The sequence below is a fragment of the Drosophila willistoni genome, chromosome 3R, assembly GCF_018902025.1.
Source record: "Drosophila willistoni isolate 14030-0811.24 chromosome 3R, UCI_dwil_1.1, whole genome shotgun sequence".
Lineage (NCBI taxonomy): Eukaryota > Metazoa > Arthropoda > Insecta > Diptera > Drosophilidae > Drosophila > Drosophila willistoni.
The window spans coordinates 12,935,731-12,950,801 of NC_061086.1; the positions used below are offsets into that span (position 1 = coordinate 12,935,731).

General features: G+C 34.3%; 2 protein-coding genes across 20 annotated transcripts in view; both read left to right on the plus strand.

Moving 5' to 3' along the window:
• LOC6651009 (TLD domain-containing protein 2) overlaps positions 1-12,148 on the plus strand; it is a 72,551-nt gene extending 60,403 nt beyond the window's left edge. For 17 of the 19 annotated variants that reach the window (XM_023179969.2, XM_015176729.3, XM_002073730.4 and 14 more), the window contains 4 exons: positions 10,400-10,521; positions 10,595-10,754; positions 10,814-10,983; positions 11,050-12,148. In XM_023179969.2, the coding sequence (XP_023035737.1) occupies positions 10,400-10,521; positions 10,595-10,754; positions 10,814-10,983; positions 11,050-11,185 (588 nt within the window). In that variant the 3' untranslated portion in view covers positions 11,186-12,148. Of the gene's footprint in view, positions 1-2,066; positions 2,654-5,378; positions 5,539-10,399; positions 10,522-10,594; positions 10,755-10,813; positions 10,984-11,049 lie in introns of those variants that run through there. The other 2 variants (XM_015176720.3, XM_015176721.3) reach the window with 2 other exon arrangements.
• Positions 7,382-9,735, plus strand: LOC26528803. The gene has a single exon (XM_015176730.3). It carries the CDS (start codon positions 7,635-7,637, stop codon positions 9,480-9,482), a length of 1,848 nt encoding a protein of 615 aa, XP_015032216.1. The 5' UTR covers positions 7,382-7,634; the 3' UTR covers positions 9,483-9,735.
• Positions 12,149-15,071: the final 2,923 nt, after the last annotated feature.

Here is a 15,071-nt window from a genome sequence, read left to right on the forward strand (position 1 = left end):
GTTTTTAGAAAATTAAGGAAAAAATTCATTAAATGTACTTGTCAGACAATTCCCAGTTCTTTTTTAATTATATATTATTAAAATCTGCAAAACATAATAATCAATTATAAAAAAAATTGCATTTCAACTTACCCAGAACTTAAAAATATAATCGTTAGGCGAGTCCCAGTTCATTTTATATACTTTTTATTATATTTTGTTCAAATCTGCTAAATAGGTATAATGTAGATTCAGCAGAAGACCGATTCGACCGATTCTGAAGGCCCTCATCAGCATGGCTTATATAGGCAATGTCTAACTAAAGTGCTAACTAAAACTGTAAAGTCCACTTTTACCTTTCCGACTACCTATTCTTGTTCTGTTTTAGACTAAAATTCGATATGCTTGAACCTAAAATATAGTCCATTACGTGAACTGAATCAGAACTTTTGATACACTTCATCATCATGAGATTATATAACTTTCCAAGTATTATTTAAAGATTCACGCTGTTTTGCAACTGCCTTGTTGCAGTTTCTCTCTCTCTCTCTCATACTCTCTTAGTCTGATTTATAGGGTTTCCATTCCTCTTACCTATATAACTACTATTATACTATAGGATTACCAATAGCAACTACCGGCAATTGTTGTTACTATTGTGGAACATGTTTTGGATTTTTTTTCTGGTAATATAATATCAAAACAGCTTGTCAGCCAGTCTGTTGTCATTTGGACAATAGATCTCAGCATCAAACAACATCATTATGATCAGTCCCAGTGATCATTGTAGTCGTCATCATGAACAAAGCAACAAACCGGACAAATTGTAGTTAGATAGATCATAAACACGTGATTATATTTCATCATTGAGGTCGTTGGTTGCCGAAATTGTCAAAAAAAAGAAAAAAAATTATAATGGAATGGATAATTGCATGGCGCGCCAAAAAAAAATTATAGATGTTTCATTGAATTATGTTATAGATGTCTTCCGTTTTTTTCAAATGAGGTCAAATAACTGTTAAAATATTGCAATTTAGGTTGTGTGTATTGTGTGTGTGAAGAATCGACTAAAAATCTACTAATAATGACAATTAGTATATGAAAATGAAAGTCTGAATGTGATATTTGTGTTAGATTTTTTCAGAGAACTTTAATTTTGTCATACTTCTTACGACCTTAGTCCTCTCCTTACCCACTATCGTTTTCACTATCCCCGATGGAACTACCTTTCAGTATTGCTTCATCTGGAGGGAAAAGGCACCTACGTCGAGGTCTCCACTGAGCCTAGGTGTTTCATATATTCACATATGATATTTCATCTGTGTGTGTTTACCATAGTTCTGGTTCTTTTTGTTGATTTCTTTCTGACTTGTCGTCACACCCACAAAATTTGTTTAGTTATGGTTATCGTTACTAATGATAAAAAGCAACAGGTTGATAGCACTTTTTCAGTAACAGCAACAATCACATTACCCGAGAAACCAGTTTCAAACCATGCAAATGCAAAAATAAATAAACAAATATGTTGGCCAAAAAAACCTTGGCCCAATGCAACAAAATAAAAAAAAAGAAAAATGACAGTAACAACAAGAAGAAGAAACCGAAAATGTTTGCCCTAGGTTAGTTTTGGGCCTATTAAACACGATTTCAACACCTTTCTCCATATAATTAGCGAAATTAGCCAGAAATATTACGTATACGCTTGGCAACATGTTTTTAAGAATGCTTGGCAACATATTGCCAGCAACATGTATACAAACCTGTTGGCACTAAAACAAGAATTGAAAACACAAGATAAATACCAAAGAGAGGGACAAGAGAGAGTGTTTTGTGATTTAAGAGCATTGGCGCCTGGCTCTCTCCCTCTCACACTAACTAACAAACTTTGCTCTCTTTCAACTTCTTTTTTGGGGCCGCATGTTCGTTCTTTTTATTGGTTCTGTTTCGTCATGCTCCCCAGCCATCAACTCAGTCAGTCAGTCAGTTATTCAGTCGGTGGGAGCAACTTGTTAGGAAATGAACGTTTAACTAACAACAAAAAAAGTATAATAAATATTGAAAAAATGTTAAAGTAAAACTAAAGAAAATAACAATCCGAATTGTCGTTGTGAATGTGTAAATAAAACACAGAAAAGAAAAGAGAAATATTTCGTTTACATATGTATTATTGGAAAACCGATAAAAGCATAGAGCGTGATAAAAACTGTGGCAACAACACAGAAGGCAAAACAAAAAAAAGAACCAAAAGACACACACAAAGAAAAAAAAAAAGCTACAAACACTCGTGGGTCACAAGACTCAGCGGCCAACTGACACAGAGAGAGCCAACGAAAGAGAGTGAGAGAGCAAAAGCTCCACCACCCACAAATGCTGCCGCTAAATGGCTAAAGCTCTACACTAACAGGCCATAAAAGTGTGCATAGTTTGCTCTTTTCGTTCGTTCTGTGGTGGAAAAATGTGGTTCATAGTCTTTGTTTTTGTTGCTGTTGCTGCCTGCGGTGGTTTGGCCGGCCGCAAATGGGGCAGATACCTGTATTTACATTATATACGGCATCTATTGCCACGTTCCATACAATCGGCCAAAAATCGTGCACCCACACCGCCTCTATCACCCACCAAGGATGATCAGAGTCTGGAGGCACTGCTCGACGAGAGCGGTGAAATGCATGAAACGGTGAGTTTTGACGACGACGATGATGATGAATAAGCGGATCCTATTCCTCCATTAGATGTTACAGGTTTACTTTCTAGAATTATTACAGCGCACGTTTCAGTAATTACAAAACACTTACGTCAAGTTAATTGCTGACATTGATTTGTAACTATTACAACATTTATCAATATTATTGATTGTTAATAACAATCTCTACAGCAAAATGAACCCAATTCGTTTGCCAAGGGTCAATGATCCTCTAAATGAAGAATCACCTCATAACTCTTTCTTGACTAATTACTTTGACATTACGCTTCAAGCACTCTACAAATTCACGTCTTGTCACCTAGAAGTCATTGTGGATAAAGGGCACAAACAACAACGAGAACTCATTTACCTCTTAAAACAAAAAAAAACTAACCTAGACACTCTAAAATGTTAACAACTAATTAAATATTTAGCAAATGGAAATGTGGTTAACTTAACATTTAGCTATTGATATTACTTTTGTTATACAACACGAGCAGAACAACAACAACAACAACAAAAATTAAAATTTCACGCCCTCTTTCACAAGAAAAAGGCGAGACAAAAATTAAACAAATACTGATAAGAAAGAGAAAGAGAAAAAGCAATACAAATAAACAGTATTTAAGTGAGTAGCTAATAGTAGGTCTTACATTTTTAACTTATCTGAAATATTTGCCAAAAAGAAAAAGAAAGAAAACAGGAAGAGTTAAAAATAAAACAAACAAAATTAATTGACTACTACAGCATACTTTAAGGGGGAATTATCATTGATTTATCTGCAATTTTTCTTGTAGAATTTCAACAAATTGTTGTACCAGCTTGCTTATCTCAAGAAAAAGGCAAAGTATTTCCTACTTCTTGTTGGAAAAGTGAAAAATGTTTTTGCTAGACCCGCAATAAATCAAATTTTGAAAAGTAGGGCATAAATATCCAATAAGATATGGAATATCTTGTACTATTCTAAGAAAATGTAGCATTAAAGTCACATCTAACAAAGAAAAAAACGGCGACATGTTGTCTCTTAACTTGAAAAAGCCGTCAAAGTAATGCTTAACCCTTTTATTTTATACATTACGATAAGTGAGTGAAAGAACTTGGAGGGGATTTGCATTTTCTTTTTTTGCTTTTACCTTTTATGCTACTTTGCTTTTGAAGTTACTTTCTGCTTTGCTTTAAAGAGCGGGGCTATCAAATTTCTTTCACACACACACACACACAACTGTCAATACCTGTTTTTGCCACGTTGCTGTTGTTGTTGTTCTTTTAGGCCGGTTCTTTAGTTGGCTTTTTGTGTCTTCTTTGACTTGGCATTTTCGAAACAAAAAACCAGTTGATGCAGAACCGTTGCGGAATATGTTTGCCTCAGTGCCGACATCTAAGGTATCTACCAAAAAACAAAAAATCAGTGAAAAATTTTAAAACAATTATTTAAAATAATGTCAAATACCTCATCTTCAAATTCATTTTCATCAAGGGCAAATATGACAATTAATTTTATAAGGTAACAATTCGGCAAATTCCATTGGGGCCCCTCTTTCTCCTCCTATTTCTCTTATCTAGAAGAAAACAATTAGTTCAAATGGAATAATTTCAAGTGTTTGCAAATTAAAATGAAATTTTTGATTTCGATTTCAAGATTTCGATAATATGAAATATTAAAAGAAATATTGAAATCAAAATTCGCTCACTTTGCCTTATCAAGTGTGTTTTAGCCCCTGTATTTCTCTTACTTCAAGTGCAGATCATAAACATTTATGAACCTATTTATTAATAGCCACTGGTTTATATGACGATTGTTTGTTGTTGTTATAGTTAATTACATCTACTATAAATTGATTTTAACCTTTAATATGGAACTCACGTTTCATAACCGTTCAACTTAAACTGACTAATTTATAATAACATGGACTAACTGTTTGATATAATGACATCATTTTCTTCTGAGATTCATCATCTTTACTTCGCCAGGTGCAAATATATTTTACTTTTTATTCATGGGATAAAAATGAATAACAATAACACTGATAAGATGGTTGAAAAAATCTACATATTTTATTATAAAATATTATTATTAATATTATTAAAGAAAACAGAAAACTTGCTAAAATAATAACTTTTTTAATCTTTAAAGCCAATTTAATTGAACATACCAACAGAGTTTGTCTTCATATTAAGTTTTGGCTATGAGAAGAATAGAAGAACTATACAGAAATATGTATCTATAAATGGAGACAAAATTTTGTATTATTATATTGAAAGATACTATTAAGATATGAATGTTTAAACTAGAGAAAAGTATTATTAAGTTAAGAATACGACTCTAAAATGAAAATAGGTTGGGTAGAAGGCAAAAACTAACTGAAAATTGTATAGTTTGTTGTTTTTGTTTATGATTATTATAATTCATATGCATATGCAGTGGATATTAGCCACACAACCTTCACGAAGACTGACTAACTGACTGACTGACTGCTCCGCCTAGCCAATTGACAAACAAACTTGACGCTGCTCCGCGCTGCTTCATCTAAACTCTCGTCTCGTTTGTCTCTCATTTTGCTCTCGGAATGATTTTGGTTCTGTTTTGTTCGAGAGCCAATAAAAACCGTTGAACTGAAACCTGCTGCCAGTTGGTTTTTGAACGTGTTAACGGAAAGTTGTTAGTGTGTTTAACAAAAAAAAGAAAAGAAAAAACCCCCCTCTGACACGGCCACAAGAAATTAAATTAAGAGATTTTACGATAAACCACGTGCTCAAAAGGCTTCAATAGGCGCCACGTGCGGGCACCGAGATTTGAAGAGTGCATAACTTCAATTCAATTCAAAAAAGTGAATATGTGCGAATTGTTAATCAATAATCATGAGGCGATCAATCGTGAGGTAAAAGAAGCAGAAAGAATATTAACACACACATAAACAGATGATTCATCTGAATTTCCACAGATGTTTGGTATTAATTTTAACGCTTTAGCTACGTTTAAATATAAAAAACACAAGCTGCAAAAACCAATTTGAAATATTGTGTTTAACTTTCATATTCATATAGAGTATATATAACACTCATACGATATCCCAGCCAGACACCAGACATCAGACTCTGTGTTTCTGTCATTGACGTTTGACTCTCTGACTGACTTGGCTCCGATTCAACGATTTTGTGTGCTTTAAAATTGTTTATATAGATTTATGTATGTATATATTATTTTGTTTTGACCGAAATTGCGTTTTGTCATTTTAATTGTTGAAAATTATTGTACTCTCGCTCTGTCACGCTTTAAAAAAAATGGAGAAAAAAATACATTCTTTTGTTGTCGTCTTGTCTGGTCAAATTGCATATACTAGAGAATTATTCGCCAGTTGAACCAGTTGAATAGGTTTTATTTTTTGTTTTGTTGTGACCCATTTTTTCTATAGATCTTCATCTGTCCTTCACAAAGCGCGACAGCCTCGACAAAAAATTGTTAAAGTTTTGTTTGATAATTATTTGATTTTTATTATGTTGAAATCAAAGTCAAGGCATACTATGAGCGCCTACTCTCTGCGCTGCACTCGAATTTCAAGTGCCTATCTATTTATCTATTATGGTAAATCAATCAATCTTATCAATCTTAAGTACATACGTGAATTTTATTTTCGGACCCCCCCAACATTGTTGAAAATTTAGACGTAAATTCTTTTACTGGAAGAGCAAAACAAATTATAAATAAAACGCAATTGTTTTTGGCATATATTTTTAAAATTAAAATCCATTAAGTCCTTCTTTCTCTCTCTCTCTATCTCTTATCTTTTTGCTGATGATTATTGTTGATATTTAGGCATTTGTTTTTTTTTTTTCTCTCTTTCTTTGAGAAAACTTGCTAATAACTTTGACACGTTGTGTCGAATGAGTTAATCAACATTTAGAGACCACAAATCAAACTTTAGATGGGTTTAAAGACTGTCATTGAAGGCTTAGTTCACAATCATCCAGGTTTTGGCCCCCTTAACTCTAAGAGGTTGGCTTAAAATGTAGAAATTAGAGGTTACGAATAATAAAAGTCATGAAATAGAAAGAAAATGGATTACAAAATAGAACGACAATAGTTTAGCTAAAGGTTTTTCTTGGGATACATTAAAAGAAAATATCTTTTATAAACACAAAACTCTGGCCAAATAGTTGATTTGAAATCGAATTCTAACAAACTTATTCTCATTTGTGGTCACTGAGTACATGAAATCAAGCAATTTGTCAAGACTTTTGGCTTAGCCCTCGTTTAATTAACACATTTTCTGTTGATAGACTTATGTAAATTGTGTCACTTGATATGATTTTTTGTTTATACTACGAAACAGACGACCATCCTTCAGTTGTATAGTATTTAAAATACAAATCACTTAGTACAATGGGCGAACAATTCACAATTGACGTCACAAATGAAATGTGACACAAAGTCCATGCACACACACACACGCCCATGGGATTTGGGTTTAATATACAATAATTAGTCAGCGAATGTCCCAAGAATTGATTTCACAAAAATTGTCAAATATTAATTTGTCGGATTGATATGGATTTTAGAGATTTCCGTACGTAAGATAAGATATAGTAAATGAGGAGAGAACCAACCTATGACTAGGTGAAAAGTTGAGAATAATCTAGTTGGCCAGGAACTTTTGACAAGCATGGGTCTACGTGAAAAATTACGAAAAGTAGGCGTTTGTATTGAGTTCGAAAGGTTTCCTAGTTTGTATCGGTCAGTTTAGAGTTTTATTCGTTTCGTACAGATCAGAGACACTTCATATTCATTTATAAACTTTTTAAAATAGTCCCAATTCCACTATTTTTTCTCTTAAATTATTTTTTTTGTTTTTTTGCCCGAAAGTTTAAAGTGTTTCAAAATTGAACGCGTAATTGCAACAGAGACTCGGACACAAACAGACACAACACCACCGCACACACAGATAAACAGAGTAAAACCTTTAAATTTTTGGATAGAATGATTCGCAATCAAAAGACAAAAATTACCAAACTGGCCCAGCAGGGGGCTCAGGTTCAACTGCAACAAACTGGCAGCATTACGGACACCATGAGACGTTTCTGTGAAGAGAGTAAATCGTGGACATCTCCTCCTGCTGCTGCTGCTTCTCCTGCTGCCACCTCGATGCCATTCAATCCTCCCCGTGTGAGCCAGAGAACTGTCAAGACCAAGATGGGGCCCATGGAAAAGGCAAAGAAACTAATTGGCATAAAGAAGACGTTAGTTAACCAATTGCGAGGCCTTAAGAATACAGCAGCCTCCAACCTCGCCTTGAGGAAGACATACAAAGTTTTGGGTGAGACCAGGCATTTCTCGTCCTCGAGCAGCATGCTCGCTCGCTGTCCCAGCAGTCTGGTGGTGATAGATCCAAGGCGCTGCCTCTCGCTTCAGCATAAGCTAATGGCCAAACACCAGTTGGCCGTTAAGGAGCAGCAGCAGCAGCAGCAGTATCCTTATCGATCGATCACACAGGCAACCACTTCGGCCACCCAGAGGGGATTTAATCAGGGTTACAATCACCATGCGGACGTGGTTGGGCAAATGGCTAAGGAGATTGGCGATGCGATTAAGGAGGAACTGATGGTCATTGATGATAATACTAAGCAAATTCTGAAATACAATGGAAATGAATTTCTCAACCGACAGAAATCGACAGATAGCTTCTCGTACGATCCTCTGCACGGATGGAACCATCCGCGTGCATTGAATTCCCTAATGCGATGCGAAGGAGTAACAGCACCAGCAAATGCAGCCAACGCTATAGACGAGGAGATCGCCAGACGTGCAAAACCACGACAACGTCGTCAATTGTATAAGAACTTTAAAATAAAAAGCTCTGACGGTTTAAGTGAGGGCAAAGTCGATCAAATGCAGTCCTCGCCGACCAATGAACGTTTATCCGACTTTCGTTATGGCAATCGGAAGATGAGTGCCACCAATACCACCATCTCGTATCAACAGGAAAATCGTTTGCTGAATAAGCCCTCCAAGACGACCATGAGGACTCCAAGGGAAGAGAAGGAAGACCCAGAAATGGATCGCTACAAGCAACCACAGGCCGAACGTCAGTTCTTGGAGAAAACCATTATGCGCAAGATGGATAAAGCAGATTCACACATGCGTCTGGATGATATCTACTATCCCAAGTTCGGCCCGGCTGGTGGTGAAGCACGTACTGGTGTGGCTTCTCCTGGGGCTGAGAGTGCCGCCCAGCGTGTGATCAGTAAGCAAATTGTTGATGTGCTATCCCAGACGGGCAACATAAAGAAGCGCGGCAAACTGGCCAGACACACGGTGGATTTTGTGGATCCGGTGCCCAAATTGAAGCCACTTTTGGGTGGTCTTCCCTCCGAGCCAGCATTCCTTCGTAGACGTGTGACACGTCCAGCCGCGCCTCATTACAATGTCAAGAAAACCATTATTAGGGCCGACAACCATAGGCCTAAACGCAATCAAACCATGCGTCCCCTGGTAATGCCGGTCTACCACAACACTCCCATTGCCAGTGTCCAGAAGACTCAGTCGAAGCTAGACAGGATCATGTCGTCAACAAAGAAACCAAAGCAAGAGAAACATACCTCTCCAATGAGCGGCGGCCAAAAGCGTTTCAACAAAAAGAAGTCAACCAAATCTGTAAAGAAATCAACTCAAGAATGGGAAATGGTGGAAATGGAGCCACCATCGACGTCCAAGCAGACATTCTATATCAAGGAATCGGCTGTCCAGCGTGTCAAAGCCGCCTGCCCCCGTAAAAGTCGCGGTAGTCATGTTCCATATGTGAAGAGAGCGAACCAGATTATGTATTAAAAAACACTCTAGCCATTTCCAATCCCAGATTAATCCCACTCCCCTTTGCTGGATTTGGCTAGCAAAATTGCGAGTGTTACAGAATTCAAATTCAATTGTATTGGGAGGACGAATATGTCGCCTCCTTTATGGCATGCCATTGCTTAATGTGGTGCTGTAGTAACGTGTATTTGTGGGACACGACGAAGTTAACTGAAACTGTGCGAAATGATGTCAGATAAATAAATTGCCTTCTAGCAGTATTATAAGTATATATAACTTTGAGTTTCTAACTAAATGGGATTGCCTAATTGGCAGGTCGCTTGAAGAAGACTCTCTTGTACACATTTTAAAATTAGTTTTGCTTTGCTGTGAAATTTCGAATCATTGAAAGGGAGGGTTCAGGTTAATCGAAACCATTCACAAACTCTCATCAAATCCTCTGACATTTGTAATATATCAAAACCCATCAAATCTCTCTCCAAATTCAATTTGATCAAATTTCTCTCTAAATGTATTTTTGGTTATATTTCTTCTATGATTTGTGTTCTTTAAGCGAGCTATTTTAATTTGTAGAAATTTTTTGTATACACTGAAACCAAAAAACTATCTCAATTAGATTACTTTTTTTGTGGCTGCACCAGAATTTCCAAAAAGTAAACCAAAAACACAATAAAGACAATAAATACCCCCCCACCCGAACAGAAAACAAAAGTATATACACCACCTACCCAACATATATATATACATATATCTATACTTTGATGCAACATATTTTCCTATTTGTCAATGTTTTTTGGAATATGTACAATTCTCAATTCAATTACATATATATTAATTAGTTGTCTGAACATTTAAAAATTACCTCAACTATAATTCGTTACTAATTATTGACTTTTCTTTTCTTCAAATCTCATCTTGAAATCGAATTCCTTCAGGTGCTGTCCATGAGCACAGATGAATATCGCAAGACATCGTTGTTTGCAACTGGTTCCTTTGATTTGGATTTCCCGATACCCGATTTAATTGGCAAAACCGAAATACTAACAGAGGAGCATCGGTAAGTGTGATGGCTTAATCTTAATTGATTGATAAATGAAAACTAATTCTCGTTTTTCTTTTTTTTTCTATAGCGAAAAACTCTGCGGCCATCTGCCGGCACGTGCCGAGGGCTATTCCTGGTCATTGATCTTTAGCACATCTCAACATGGTTTCGCCCTCAATTCCCTTTATCGCAAAATGGCGAGACTAGAAAGTCCTATTTTAATTGTCATAGAGGATACAGAGCATAATGTAAGTAAAGAATAAAATGTTCATATCTCGGAAAGATTGTAATCAAGGATTTATTTTAGGTATTTGGTGCTTTGACCTCCTGCTCGCTGCATGTGTCAGATCATTTTTATGGCACAGGCGAATCCCTGCTCTACAAATTTAATCCCAGCTTTAAAGTATTCCATTGGGCTGGTGAGAATATGTACTTCATAAAGGGCAACATGGAGAGCCTTTCAATTGGCGCTGGCGAGTAAGTAATTTCTATTTATTTTTCATTTGAAAATAGATTTCATAATTTACATTATTTTCTTTTTAGCGGTCGCTTTGGTCTCTGGCTGGATGGTGATCTAAATCAGGGCCGATCTCAGAGCTGCAGCACATATGGCAATGAACCATTGGCGCCACAAGAAGACTTTGTTATCAAAACACTCGAATGCTGGGCATTTGTTTAAACAATTGTAAAACAAGAATTTCTGTTGAAAACAAAAACAAAAAAAAGAGAGAAAAACATATTTAAACGAGGAGAGGAGCATATACCGCGCGCTCCAGCCTCCTTAACTCCCCCCTTCCCACACACACACACCTACACATACAATTCCCCCCTATCTATTTAATTAATTAATTATTAATTATATGTACTACACAAAAACCAACCTGAGAATGATATCAAAAGGCGAAACCTATGTGAGCTGACACGCAATAAGAAGAAACAATTGAAATACTGCAATTTGCTTGTAAAAACAAAAGAATGTAGCAAGAAGAAGAACACGAAGAAGAGGGAAAACAGCTAAGCGTTTCAACGTATTAATTATTTAGTTTTTATATTATATATATATATATGTATTGTTAAAATGATAACAGAAAACTAAAACAAAAGCAACGGCAACGGCAACTGGCGAACATCAGCAAAATGCAAAAGAAAAGCGAAACAGCAACTAAATTATGTGTTAGATTTAAATAATAATCATGAGAGAAAACCAAACAAAACAAAAACACAATTGAGCAGCACTTACGCGTGCCACGCCCCCGCACATACGCCTACATGTGGAATGTATCATCTTCTCAGCATCATCGCCATCATTAAAAACAAACTCATGCAACATTTTTAGTTAAGATCGAAAAAAGCAGTAAAAAGAAAAAAGATAATGCAAAATGCAAAATTATGGAACTTTTTCGTTCACTTCACGTTCCCCCCTCCCCAAACTCCCCATTTTGAGTGAATTTAAACAATTTAGAAAAGAAAAAACAAAAAGAACACATAAAAAAACACGTGGAAAAGTAATAAAGAAAAGAATTACGAATTGTCGATATAATTTTTAGTGCAAAGATAATGAAAGAGAAAACAGTTGATTACCGTTCGATCATCAGTCCTTGTTCATTTTGCAAATGAAAGTAAAAATATTTTTTAATGATTTAATAACTTTTATATATATATATATTAAAACTAAATATGTGTTATGTGTTAGTAGGAGAAAGACAAGACAGACAGGCGAAATGAAAAACAAAAAGAAACAAGAAAAACAAACAAAAACAGAAGTCAAAGCGAGTTAGAGCAAAGTTTTTATGTTTAATTTTACTTATTTTAATGTTAATTCTAATGATGTTGACTTTTATGCAATTATAATATTTACTAAACAAATTGAAACAACAACAACAGCAAACAACTAAAAGAAACAACACAAGAATGAAATACACAATATTATACAATACAAAAACCAAAAGAAAATACAAAAAAAAAATCATGTTTTTATTTTATTTTTTCAGTTCAGTCGCCCATAAAATTAGGCAACAGAATTTTTTTTTTTCTTTTTTCAAGCAGTCCCCAAGAACTAAGTAAAACCCACAAAGAAGATGAAAGTAGATGAAGCAAATGAAATTGTTGCTGGGTTTTTTTTGAGTTTAAATTACACAAAAAGCAACAACAAACATAAATGGCTTTATATCCCTTTTGAGATACACTTAGAGTTTATTATATTATGATATATATGTATGTATGTATGTATGAGTGGCGGTTATAGGATTTCAATCCCTCACTGATGATGTATACACAAATTATGATATACAAAAATTATATATATAAATGTACAATTCGTAGAGCAAAACTGAAACTAGGTAAACCAAAAAACAAAAACAATGTAAGTGTAATTTTTGTAGTAAAACCCAATGTTCCCTAGCTACCCCTCCATCCCCCCCACCTTTAACGTCTCTACCAATCCTACGCAAAATATACATATATGTATTATATATGTAAAAGGCAACACGAAATGGACATATTCTAAATATTCACTTGGCATACATACATATATTTGAGAAAATACAAAAACAAACGAAACTAAATTGCTGATATTTTACACGAAATATTTCATTTTCCAAAAACAAAAACTGAGAGAGAGAAAACGAAAAACAACAACAAACCACAACAACAAGATTAGATTCAAATTCCAATACCAAGAAACACAAAGGAAAAATACTTTTTACACACAATTATTATTAATTACAAAACCCTAAAACTATAACCCAAAAACCCAAGAGAGAGAGACACATATTGAAGTGAAAATTTAAAACATATTTTAGGGGTTAATTACAAATTGGTATTGGTATAAAGAACATTGTCTAGCTTTTTGTTTTAGCCTGCAACAAAAACTTTAGAGAAATTTAGCTACAACTTTTTTGCACCCCACCCAAAAAACAAAAAAAAAAAAAAACAAAAAAACACAAATCGAATATGAAATGATAAATCTACTTATTGTATATGGATATTTCTGAAAATATATATGTATAACTGAAAGAAACTTTGCAAGCAAAACAATTTTTGTGTAGTTGTGCGTAAAACAAAAAAAAAACAATGATACTTATAACCTCTAGCACCCAAATCAGGAGACAAAAATTGCAATTAAATTCCTGTAGTATGTTGTGAAAATCGTAAGACTCTCTGGCCAACCACAAAAAGCTAAAACATAAAATATTCGAAATTTCAAAATCATTTATCCATCAACAAGTAAAAAATCTCTGAGACCAAAAATGCGTTTACTAAGAAAACTTAAACTGAAGGAATAACTAAAAAAAAAAACACAGATAATGTACCCCAAAAATAAGAAAACTAAAATTATGTTATCATATAAAAGAAAAAAAATCGTTTTTGAAGCACGCGCAAATTTAGTTTTGTGGCGTCAATTACTAGTCGAGCCCTGAAAGGATATTCCATTTATAAACCTTTCAAAACTTTCGCAAAAGCTGGCGCAAATTTTAATTGTATATACATATATAAATATATAGGAAATCAGTTCTAAAACAACAAGATGTTTTGTATTCTAAAAAAGGTTTCAAAATTTGTTCTTTCAAAAGCTTAGAAACAGTTAGGATTTTAAATTCTCTATGGCTAGCTGAATTTTCTTTGGTTCCCGCCCCCAAAAGGGGCAAAACTAGATGAAATATAAAAATGGGCCACAAAAATAGCTCATGCTCCCCCACATAATCTCCCTTTTGGGCTACGCCCCTGACACAGAGATAGACAATTATATTCATCTACATTAGATCAGTCTTAAATCTCTTGATTCACATTTAATTTTCAACCGAATTTTAATTAAGAAATGTTATCGAAAATGGTTTAAATAGCTTAGGCATATCAAATTTTTACTAGACTATGGCAATGTATCATTTCATATGACAATTTCTTTAAACTTTTACGTATTGTTAAACAATCTGCAACTTCTTTAAGTGAACAATGTCAAATTTTTTATTTGGCTTGGTGTTCAATATTTGTTTGATTAGTCAATAAATGCGAATCCGACAGGGCCTCAATTTTCACAAAAAAACATAGTTTATATATGCATACATATAAACGTATAACTAATATTAAATTCATATATGTATGAGTATTCATTTTTGTCGTAGTAGCGAAACAAGAATTAAAAACCAATTTGTTGTTAAATTACGTAGACATTTTGTTGTGCGTTTGAATAAAAACCAAAACAAACAAAAAAAGCTTAAAAGAAAGTGAAATATTTTTGAAATTGTAACTTCTGTCAATTAAATTGTAGACTGGTGCATATACCAAGTGAAAACAAAACCAAATAAAACGCGAAAGATGATTAATACAATGATAAAAATAATTTAAAGGACATATATGTATAATAATAATACAAATTCAGCATTGGTAGTACGCTCCAACCAAAAATAAAAACCACAAAGATTTCGTTAGACGTTAATAAACACATTGAAAAGTGCTTAGTTTATGTGAAATTAGTAGGTACATACATATATATATATATTGATGCAAATAAAAATATATACATATATATATCAATATCAGGCCTAGGATATCCTTGAGGCAATATC

Bases quoted from the DNA above. Each gene is read 5' to 3' on its own strand.
- LOC26528803 (XM_015176730.3), top strand. From the start codon at position 7,635: ATGATTCGCAATCAAAAGACAAAAATTACCAAACTGGCCCAGCAGGGG.